This window comes from Abramis brama (assembly GCF_963993115.1).
Source record: "Abramis brama genome assembly, chromosome: 19".
NCBI lineage: Eukaryota > Metazoa > Chordata > Actinopteri > Cypriniformes > Leuciscidae > Abramis > Abramis brama.
The window spans coordinates 12,106,568-12,118,709 of record NC_139981.1 but is presented as its reverse complement, the minus strand read 5'-3'; the positions used below and the strand labels follow the sequence as shown (position 1 = coordinate 12,118,709).

At 38.0% G+C, this 12,142-nt stretch overlaps 1 protein-coding gene across 12 annotated transcripts in view; it reads right to left on the bottom strand.

The window, feature by feature from the left end:
- The window catches only part of camk2g2 (calcium/calmodulin-dependent protein kinase (CaM kinase) II gamma 2), a 61,035-nt gene extending 53,672 nt beyond the window's left edge, over window positions 1-7,363 (bottom strand). For 6 of the 12 annotated variants that reach the window (XM_084092968.1, XM_084092969.1, XM_084092966.1 and 3 more), the window contains exons 1-2: window positions 7,130-7,363; window positions 2,361-2,455 (exon numbers count right to left, since the gene is read on the bottom strand). In XM_084092968.1, coding sequence (XP_083949094.1) covers window positions 2,361-2,455; window positions 7,130-7,194 — 160 coding nt within the window. In that variant the 5' untranslated portion in view covers window positions 7,195-7,363. The remainder of the gene's footprint in view (window positions 1-2,360; window positions 2,456-7,129) is intronic. The other 6 variants (XM_084092972.1, XM_084092967.1, XM_084092971.1 and 3 more) reach the window with 2 other exon arrangements.
- Between the last annotated feature and the right edge of the window lie 4,779 nt (window positions 7,364-12,142).

The following is a 12,142-nucleotide window of genomic DNA, read 5'->3' as shown; positions in this document are numbered from 1 at the left end:
AAGGGAATGGGGATATTTCGTGGGAGGGGGCTTTGGCACTTGTGTGGGCTCCACCGGATGAATAGCACGGTTGCTTTTTAATACAGTGCCAGCCAGCATGATAAAGAGTTTGAAGAATAACAGTTGCCAGGTTCCTTGAAAAGAAGCCTATGAGAGTCGCCAAACTATGCTGATCTAATTACCTGTTGCTTTTTGTCCAAGGATCTTTTAAATAAATCTGTTGTTTACTGGTCATCCATGGGGACCGTAGCGTACACAAACGCATACAATGAGAACAGGATCTGTTGTAATTCAACTTGAAGGTCTACAGACATTTCTCCAGCTCAGGCCATGTGTCCACTTACACATTTCACCCTAAAACAGCAACAAATGCTGAAGGGAACTGCTTTTACATGAGACCATGTTTACAGACAGAATGCATTTTTTCATTCCATTGTTTTTCAATGTAAACGTGCAAGACACACATTTTGACCGTTGCGCTCTCATCTTTTGCAGCGACTCGTGCATGACACGGCATTCAAAAAAACTTTACAGTACAATGAGGGGAGAAACAGAAGCGCATGCTTGCACATAAGTAGTGATTGTGAAATGACTCCAGTTCAGAAGTTGACCTGTTGATATAAAAGGAAAGAATGCACTGCATTTCAGCTTTATTCATTTCATTCGGACAGAATGAATTCGGTCTTAAAGTGGCAACAGCCTGATATTCTTCTGTGCTTTTAATCGAACGGCAAAAAACAACTGCTCTTGACTTATTAACTTTTGTAACATTAATGTTTATACAGTGAGGAAAAGCCTATGCAGTGATATTTTACATTTGATTGCTTCATTCAATTTCTGTAACTGAAAACTGTTAGACCTACCAGACAAATGTTATATAATTTGTATCTTTGTTCTATTGTATTTATTTGTTTGTGCAAGAAAAAAACCTTAGAATTGAGCCCTGCATTGTTTGTCAGACACACTTTAGTGGATAAAAAGCAGTCAATCTCTTTCTGAATAATATAATGTATAAAGCAACAGCACTGGAATTATTTAATGAGTTTATTAAAGAAAAATGTAATGTTCTATAATAATAAGTCAAAAATATTTGACAGCAAATATCTTATTTGTATTTTGTATTTCTTATTTTGTACCTCTCTTATAATGTTGGCCTGCTGATTGTTAAATGGTTCCAATCCATGTTCAATGAAAACAATTTGATAATGCATCAATAGTATATCCTCACCCTATTAATGTACTGTATGTGTTTTTAAACTTTGCTAATTTAAAACATGATCAGTCAGTAATCTATTTTATTGACAAAATTAGTAAGCAAGTGACAAATATGGGTATTGGAATTGGCCAATAGATGTTTGTTAAAATTGGTATCGACCAAAAACATCGGTGCATTCCTAACAAAACGCATTTTGTGTGAACGACCCCTAACAAGTCACAAGATTTCAAACCAAGCACCATTTTGGCACTTTATTGTTACTGGATTTCGGTCTGTGTGAAAAGTTCACACAAAGTGAATTCAATTACTTTGTTATCATGATCAATCTTTGCTGCCACCTCTGCGTTATCATTCCCATGCTGACAAACCATACCATACGAGTAATTTAATTAAAATTCATTTAATTTAATTCAAACCTAGACAGCCCAATCTGATACCCTGCTTCCCGAAATAGATCTGCTGCTTTTGTTTGTGATGCAGGTGAAACAGTGGCTGAGGCTCATATATCCCTACCCACTTCAACAACAGCATAATTAGCACTGATGATGCTGACAGTGATTAGTGACTCAACTGAGATAGAGAAAGAATGAAAGAAGTAGCATCAACAGGTTCACTGCATTAGCTGTTACACATATGAGAGCACAGCACAGACCCATCCAAAGTGAGACAAATTACCAATATTGTTCAGTCTGCTTGATGCAGAATGGAAGGACTAATATTTCATCTCTGTGCTCACTGTTAATCGTTTGTGGTAGGTTAATGTACCTAAATTAGCATTCGCTCGAAGTACAATCAGACAGCAGTGTCTGCCACTCAAAAAAAGGAGAATCAGGCTTAAGTGGCCAGTTGCATAAACAGCTTAGACTAATTTTGAAAGTTAGTCATTAATTTTTTAGAAACCACAATGACCACAGGGTTTTCGTGCCCCATCTTCTTAGCGACCATCAGGGCCAGCTGATAAATGAAACTTTTGCCGAATCCCGTAGGAAGGACGGGATTGGTCCGAACAGCTCTGGTTCGAGCATAGTTGCTCCACAACGGATCAAGTCCTACCGAACTTCCCGACCTCAAATGTTGTGGGCGGGACTACGTTCGGCTGGCATCCAGGCTACCAACTAACAGGACAGCAAAAGAAAAACCTTACCTCTTGCTGACAACTTTTTTGTGTTGATGATCTTAGCAGCATATTCCTGGCCGGTTGATTTCTTTACACATCGCCGAACAACAGAGAAGGCTCCCCTGTTTAAAAGAAGCACAGCACAATCAAGCTAGACTGGAATTCAATTCAAGCAAAAAGCCACAATATTAATGTTACAAATGAAGCTGACAGTGCTCGCCCACTTTTGCAGTGGGATTGGTTTCAAAAAGTATTTTTTCACATAATTTTTTCCCATAGGTTTTTTTTATTAATTTTATTAAAGTAAAGCAAAAACCTCTAAGTCCATCTGACATTTTTCTTTTAAATTATTATTTTTATGTTTTTAATTTTATCAGTGAATTTTTTTTAAATTAGGCATTTCAATAACCTTTTCATTGCCATTAAAGTGAAATTACTGAACTTAAACATGGGAGCCTAATGAAAATGCTCATTTAAAAGAAAAGTGTCAGACGGACTTTTGCATCTGAAGTCTTCAAGTCTTCATTAAAGCGTTAACCAAACCAACCAACTACGAAAAGAAATAACAACCTTACAGGTTTTAATTTGAAGCAAAAATTGAAAAACGGACAAAAAGACAAGGATACAAGACTGTGTACTTAACGATAATGTACATATAAACAACATACAAATATTTGAAGTAGCTTGAGAGCTTAGGGAGAGTGACTCTGTAACGTCATTTGCAGTGCTTCATGGGAGTGGGCGGGCTCTTAAGTGTTCTTTCTGTGCGATTTGCTTGTTTTGATTGGTGGAGATTTATTTGCACAATCATGGGTAATCTAGTTTTTCACCAGGAATTCCACTGCTAAACTATTATTTAAAAAATAATTTGAAATAATGCAGTCTGATGGCTTCAACAAAAGCATTTACCATTGCTTAACAACTCTTTAAAGGTGTATAAGTTAGCATCATCAATTCCCCTAGAGAGAACTGATCAATTCCCCTTCAGGACCCAACTGTTGCACTCTATTGGACAGACAATCAGGAAAAATAATTTGATTATTTATTTATTTATTATTATCTAGAGACCAATGACTGTCCAATGAGGAAAACTGTAGTTGCATGTGATGGCCGCATAAGATAATTAAAGCTGCTGTTCATGATTAATGCACAACACATACTTGCAGAAATGTCATCTTTTCTCGTAGGCAACTATCGTGAGCTGTAACGTCGTGAACGGTAGCAAACAGGGAAAATATGAGTCTATTTCTGGCTTTTAAAGAGCTCTCTGAAAAAGATTCGGCACTGGTTAAACATCTACGACAATATACTGAAATATTTACAATTTAAATTTTGGCTGAAAAAAAAAATTACTCATAAAACACAGCTACTTTTGAATGGAGAAAGATGCTTTTTGGCAGCAGAATGGTGTGGGTATGGCATCTAACAGCAGAGGCTAAATTAATCATGCTAACCAGTTAAAGGGTTAGTTCACCCAAAAATGAAAATTCTGTCATTAATTACTCAGCCTCATGTCGTCCAAACCCCTAAGACCTTCGTTCATTTTCGAAACACAAATTAAGATATTTTGATGAAATCCGAGAGCTTCCATGATATTGTTGAATAATGTCATTATTTTTGTTGTGTTTTTTTGCACACAAAAAGTACTTTCGTAGCAACTGTAGTCACATGAACTATTTTAACGATGTCTTTACTACCTCTCTGCGCCTTGAAAGTGGCAATTACGTTGCAGTCTATGGCTCTCGGATTTCACCAAAAGTAACTTAATTTGTTTTAAAACAGTAATTAATGACAGAATTTTCATTTTTGGGTGAGCTCTTTAAACCCTAACCCATTATGATGCATTCACATTGACAGTATTTAAATCGCGGGAAGCCGTGGAGTCACTGTATGTTAAGAAGTTTGTTTCTAGTAAGCTCTCTTCAGCTTAGTCGAGTTGCTGTCAGTCATGATGTGGAAACTGCTGTCGAAATGCTAATTTGTACAATCCCATTCATTTTAATAGAGAGCTGGCGATTTCTGGCTAAACAAGTGACAGTGACTGTTGGTGACAGGATGAAGGGCTACGACAGAGTGTGTCCAGCGACGCCACAAATGTGAGATATAGGTGCGTTCATGCCATGCCATAATTATTGCAATTACCGTACGTGATTTCAACTTTTAAAAAGCGGTCACGTCCTCGTAAAGCTCATAATTACAGCTTGTAAGATGGGAATTATCTGAGAGCTCCTATTTGTACCACTTGACCGCTGCAGATTTATTTAGGCGTTGATAGTGGTGCCATAGAAACACATTATTCCCAGTCTGAGGATGTGCACAGTGTGTCACGTGTTGACATCTTAAGACTACGGTAATTACGACATGGCATAAATGCAGCATAAATGTAACTTTCAGGAACAACAAACAATAGGAGTGAAGCGCACGTGATTCGTCAATGCATCCTGTAGTGGAGTGTCGAGGCAAGATGGAGGGGAAACTAATTTTAGCGGTCAGTAACTTTACTATAATTTATGATATGTCTCCGTCACTCCGTGTACATATGGTGGTACTTGCCGTGATGACTCGGGGCCTGAATGGTTTCATGAACCCAGATAGACCAGTGCTTGTGCCACAGATGAATAGGCGTGATGGCAAGGAGCACTCGCTGTTTCTTGTTCATCTTTAATATTAAGCATTTTATGTACTTATTCCATTTATATTGTCTATTCATTCCAAAATGTTTGTTTGTAGCGGCAAGAAAACTAATTCGGCGTCTACAAAATGGAGTAACATCTGTGAATGTCATTCACAAACGTTACTAGGCAACCCGTAGTGGGAACGCCCACTAGCGACCTCACCACCAGCCACTGGCGACATGCAGCAATAAAGTCGTTTATAGAGTGAACGCAGCTTAGGTCGCATAAAAAGGTAGCCCAGGCCAAAACTGACACCATTCGCACAGAGTACAACTCCAACTTGTCTGATCGGCATGTAAAACATTTTTTTCCTGTTTACAGAGACAAATGTGATTCCTCAGAACACCAATTACAGTGATATCTGTCATAAGGATCTAATGCATGGTATAAGGAAAAACAGCAGCAAGAATTGCATGTCAAATGCTAATTTGTACATTTCACAAACAAAACAGCACTAAAGCAATTACGACGTTATCATATTCACTTCATTTCATTACATGCTGTGTTTTTGGTGGCTGGTTAACAACTGTCAACAAAAGTTACCAGTGTGATATATGATGCTTAAAAATACTGATGGAAAATCTGAATCATTTCCACAGCAAAGTTCTTTCTATCAGTTTGTTTAACAGGTAAAAAGCAATTCAGCAGGACCTTGCATCCTCATGTCTTCAATGTGTTCTGAGTGTGTTTCTTCTATAGCTACTTCATAAAACCAACTGCCAAAACTTTCATACAATTTAATCATAAATATATTTCCAGTATGTTTTAGTAAGATCTCTGCTATTCAGCTGTTTTTATAAAGCAATTTTTATGCTACGTAATTCCAAATGGTCTAGTAGCTCATCGGTTCGGATTAATGAGACAGTCCGTTTTTGATTCAAGAACAGTTTAAACAGATTCAATATGATAAATGAACCAGACAATGCGAATTCACTTCTTTCATTCTGTTCTGATTCTTTTGGTTGCTGGTAAACAACTGATATATAATATAACGCTTAATACAGTGATGGGAAATCTGAATTATTTCCACATATCTGTTCTTTCTAACAGGTTAAAAAAAAAATTCTCTCATCATGTTCTAAGACGTTTCAATAGTTCAGTCATATGTTTTTTTTTTTTTTGTAGTAGCCTAAATAAAGTTTTAGACCCTATTTGCTGTGTTTATTTACAAAGCTACAGTTTTTATTAAAGCCAACTCGGTTTTGAGTAGATAAAACTGTCATACAATCAAAACGTTAACCTTTTACTGGTAACGTATGTTCTGTGTGTAATATCTGCTATTCGACTATTCAAGTAATTTGCATGAGTTGTTGACTCGAGAACCGCTCAAATAGATTCAATACGATACACGAACAATCGTGCAGGCCGGTTTTCTACACAGGTTTAACTGGTTCATTAAAACAATCCTACATTTATATTTCGTTTACGAATTGGACAACGCTAATTCACTTCCCTTCCTTCATTAACGTTACGCGGTGATGTTTTTGGCGGCTGGACAACAAACGTAACCGACCGCCCAATGACTCTGCGATATATGACGCCCAAAACAGCAGTATTTTCCATAACTATCGTTACACAAGTCTGCAGCAAACCGTCTACTATCACCCTGCGCGGCAGGAGTCATCGGTGATATCCGATCAATGCTAATGAATGCTGTAAAAGTTTAGGTGTGCATTCAAAACACGGATGCAGATCACCTCGGACTGAAGAATTTCCCTTTCTAACGAATGTCCGTTAGGATGTCGATAAAGTGTTTATAAAGTATTGTACATTGCATCACGACAACACGCAGGCTCCGAAAGCACCCTGTGGCGCGCGAGCACGATTTAGGAAACGCATCTAAAGATAAACAAAGAAACGAGCTTTGTGAACGACGAGGCTTAATATTCACACCGACTTGTTCAAATCGACTCAATCGGGCTTTCCGTTACCGGGCTGCACTGGCTTTTCACATGCAAAACCGATACGGCTCTGTGTGTGAAGGCTGCTGTCAACACTGAACTAGACACAGGCAACACGATGAGACACAATGCAGTGAGTGAAGAGAGTGAGTGAGTGTGTGTGTGTGTGTGTGTGTGTGTGTGTAGCGAGTCACACAAATGCAGCGGTGCGGTCGCTTACTTTCCGAGCTCTTCGTACAGCTGATATTCGTCTGTAAACCTGGTGGAGGTTACAATTGTAGCCATGTTGCGCTTTACGAGGATATCGCCTCTCTGATGTCTCCGGGACCGCCTCGCTCAGGTTTCGGGAGATCTCTCGCTCACTCAAAGGGAGAGAGAGAGATAGAGAGCAGGAGGAGGTGGGGGAGAAGGAAGAGAGAGTTGCTGCTGGTAAGTGGTGTGTGTGCGTGTTGGTGGAGGTGGAGAGAGAAAGCAGCCAGTCACGCGAGATTTTCTCCTTCGACGTCGAGAAAAGTGACAAACACAGCCCGAGCACGCGACGCGACAAGACTAGAACGACGTCGCGCTCTTGCTGAATGAACTGACTGCTGTGGTGTTTTTCCGCGTAGAGCTGTCTGAACGTGCACACACCGTTTTTGGAGTCGGAATTGTTCCCCAAAACCGGTTTTGAACAAGTCAACAACTTAGGATATATGATATATCTCATATAAGATAAAGGCCTAATAGTGAACCTAGAGCTAATGTTTGGAATGAAAGGATTTGGCTTAGCAAAAGCTCTTATAATGAGACAAACAAAAATTATGTTACAGATAAAACATATTATTGAAATATAATTACTAATTGGTTGTGTACACGTTTTATAATACCACATCAGAGTTAATTTGAATATTGGCCTACCCACTTTATCTTTTAACACGGAAGCAAACTATTTCCTATAGCCTATGTGCGAGACTTTCGATTAAAGTAAGTAAGTGCAGTAAACAGTAAAAACTGTTTTCATAAAAACTTCTTTTTTTTTTAACTAAGCAGCATAACTACCTGTTTTTGTAGCCTACAATAACTGGAAGCAGCTGACACCAGAAACCTTGCACATTAAAGTTTAAATGGCCACAGCTGCTTACATTAATATTAGGTGGATAGCAATGTAAAATGTACAAAAACTATAAGAGATGTAGGCCTAATACAATTTTAGTATTGTTTTATTATATCTTATTAGGTGCTGTGGCTGCACCATTGAGCTCTTCGATGGATGCACCATGGGGTTGTTATTTTTCTTTGGCATATGTTTGACTGAATCATAAAATGTCAGTTTTACAGTCCCCCTAACTCACATTCATAAAATATTTAATATTTAGCTGGATAAAGGGCACTTCATTGGCAGTCTGCATTCTAGTCTTACCATGCTTATACATTGTTGACACCATGACAGATATCATCACAATCTCAAACACTAATGTAACTCTAAAAAACATTTGAATCCATCACTGGAAGACTAGATCTACTTCCTGGAAGAAACTAACAGACAGTGCAGCAAGGCCCAAAACATAGTCTTTGCAAGTTAATTGTAATGTTGTGTGTCTTTTTATCTACACTATTAACCCTATGATCATTCAGGTAGGGTAGGGATAGTCAAATCTATAGCCTAAACCATACTCACCCGCCCGCCCACAGGTTGAAGTTCAGGAATGACCTAGAAGACCTTTGTGGTTGTTCTTTTTTGAGGCTCACTTTAAGTCCCACAGGAGGCAATTGTAACAATAAAAACACTATTGTTAATGCAACAAACAAACAAACTTAAAATCAGCTAAGAGCTCTATAATCAAGCTCTAAACAGCAAAATAAGTGTTTTTATTGTTACGATTGCCTCCTGTGGGGAGTCTCAAAAAACAACAACCACAAGGGAGTTTTCTACGTCATTCCTGAAGAACTTCAACCTGCGGACCAGTGAGAGTACTTTATGGTTTAGGCTAGATTTGACTATCCTTACCCTAACTGAATAAACAGGGTTGAAGGTGTAAGATAAAATGACACACTAAGTAACAACATAAATGAAGATGCTTCCAGCTACACAAACTCAATTCCATGCATTGTATGCATTTTAAACTCAATTCCATTTGACATTGTATGTCAAAATGCCCAAGTAGATGTATTGTTGATGTAGTTCCTAATAAGATAAACATATCCCACACTAGAGTCTTGTCAATAAATAGACCTGGCAACATAAATAAATACAAATGTCAATCACTGGTAAAACAACAATCATACATTTAAATATAAAAATCAATTGATGCAAGACTGCTTCAGGTTTGATCCACTATATTATTCCATTATGTGGACTTTTATTGCTTCATAAAGAATGTAACGATATACTGTCTCATGGCCGTAAATACTCTCTCTTCTTTCATGGTCAACCTTGTGAAGCAAAACAGTCCGATTAGGAATTAATGTATAAGAAGTGCAGGGACTGTAATTACACAGAGGCAGGTTGATATGAAAGCTTAATTAGAGCGGAGTAGAGGTGGGTGGTTATTAATTGCAGTGTTCCTGTAGTGATGTTGCTGTGTATGGCAGTGTGTCCTTGCGTGCTGGGAAACGCCACATTTTGGTATCCTCAGTCCTCTGCAAAAGCACAGCAGCAGAGGGTGGATGGCTTGCTGCCAGACAGCGTCAGTTCTTCAGGAAAACGTAGTGCTTTTGGTATTTTAGACCATATTTACAGATCATGTTTGAATTATTTGTGTGATACAATGTGCCATAATCAGGCTATTTTGTCTGTTAGTGTTTGTTAAGAAGTTATTTAAACAAATGAGTGATCAGTGTTTATTTTGCATTTAGAATTGAGCTACAGTAAAAAGAAAGAGGTATCAGCACAGTCATTACTTCATCTGTGTAACTGAAGATTAACTGAAGCGTCACAAAACGGGCTAAAATATCAAGAGCAGTCTGTGGGGCTCAAATTGCCCCTATTATGCTATTTTAAAGGTTCCCAATTTTGTTTTGGAGGTCTCCTACAACAGGTTTACATGCATCAAATGTCAAAAAGCAGTTTAATTTTCTCATAATATACATTGCACATCACCACATTGTTCAGTGATTTTCAAATGACTTGTCGGATGAATCAGTCTCTCTAAATCCCACCTTTCTGAGAGCCTACTCTGCTCTGATTGGCCAGATGGCCCAGTCTGTTGTGATTGGTCTACCATGTACAGTGCATTGGAAGCTGTGTGTGTTTAGGAAGCTAAACTCCCATTACCATAACTGAACTGCAGCTCCACCCAAAGCTTCCTAAAGCTCAGCGATTGTACACACTGTAAAGACAGCGATTTTACCATATCAATCCAAGAATTAGCTATTTAACCTGAACCTCCATTGCAAGGACGACTTGAGCAGGACGTTTCTCAGTGATGCGGTAATAATTTTGAGGTGAACATTATGAGATGTTGCAACTGTAAATCCTCACCGTCAGCATTAACAAATGTATGTCCAACAACAAACCGATGTATATATTTCTAATTTATTGCGGTGGACATGTGGAAACTATCAATAACGGTGCATATGTCTGCCCAGCGCTAACGTGAATGACTGATGTAACAAACGTTTTAAAACAAATCTTGCTCCATCCTTTATATTTACTCAAAGTAGTAAGAGCGACAAACAACCTGCATTAATAGACACAGTTTTAGGTAATAGTGGCCCACAGCTGATTAGCAGAACTATTTCAGTAACAAAATGATAACTAGAGTTAGCCGGTTTGCCAGAAACAATATAAAACAAAACTATTTTGAACTCCTGGTAGAAAATATATAGGCCTACCTAAATAATCACACTTACAGGTTGTGATTCTGAGGAGCAAGCTGGTCCAAATATACTGGTTACTGACCCATCTTTAAGCTTTTTGTGAATCCCACATTGAACGAGATTTAAGAAGCAGAGAAGACGTTTGTGGGCCGGTCGCGGGCGCAAACATAGGCGGGCATTATGCAAATGTCTTATACTGATGTAGAACCGTAAAGGAGTAGGATTCGAATTAAAAACGACTCGTGAAGGCGGTTCAGAGTCGATCTTTCTTTTGGGAGACAACTTTATTCATTGTGCACTTTTAACTTTACAACTTTGCAGAACGTTTACATTCAAAAACAGCTATATTACACACTGCATGAAAGGGAATATTCGAAAACCCATAATAGGGGCACTTTAATCTTTTGTATATTACAATTGTAATATTGTATTACACATGACATCTTTACATCAGCATAATTACCATCTTAAGAATTAAAATTTGCCTTTAATGAGTTGACTGCTGCCCCTTGTGACGATGATTGTGTTGCCACACCACAGCATTATGTTGCTGTATTGATTTGTGAAACATGTGTAATCCACTACTGCTCTTAGTTGTGACCATTAGCCTAAACGAGGATGAATTTAAGATGCTGTAAGCGATTTCAGTCATTTTGCTAACTTCCGCCACACTTGCTGTGAATTAGGCCACACACATTCTTTCAACAATCTGCCATTTCTCCAAAACCCCACCCTTCAAAGACTAGACAAACTCGAACATCCAAAATGAGTTACAATTAAAAAAAAAATAGTTACGTAGTTTCCTAGTAAAAAATAGTTTCCTAGTATTACTATTCTGTATCTATTTGCTGTGGTGTGCTTGTTGGATGCCACAACGAATGATATTTGCCAACAAATGAGCTGATTCTTTTTAACGTTTCAATCAGTAAAGATTGGCAAAACAGTCACAAGCAAATTAGTGATTTGAATCAGACAGTTATCGAGCCATTACAGACTTCACAACTTTGAACAAGTTTTGTGTTTTGGTTATGTTACATTACAGTAACATATCTTTGAATGTGTGAGACTTACATCAGACTTGCTGAATGATTGTTCATGTAATTTAAGAAAAAAAAAAAATGTTCAGGTTAAATAAATCAGGTTATTGTCTAGCATAGTTAGGCTCAATTGTAAGATTGAACCAATTGAGGAGCACTTTGTTTGGGAGTGGCATGTGCCGTTGGAACCATAATGCAACATTTGACTTTCATAAGAATATTTCTGCTAGTTTTAAATAAAACAAACTTATGTGGAACAAATACATTGCAGCCAAAAAAACATTACTTTATATGACTACAACATCCCTTCATCTCAGAACATAGCATGACTGGTGGTTTAAAGGTAAACGAAGAAGCTATACACTCAAACTCATTTATTCAATGAACGTATTTGGTGT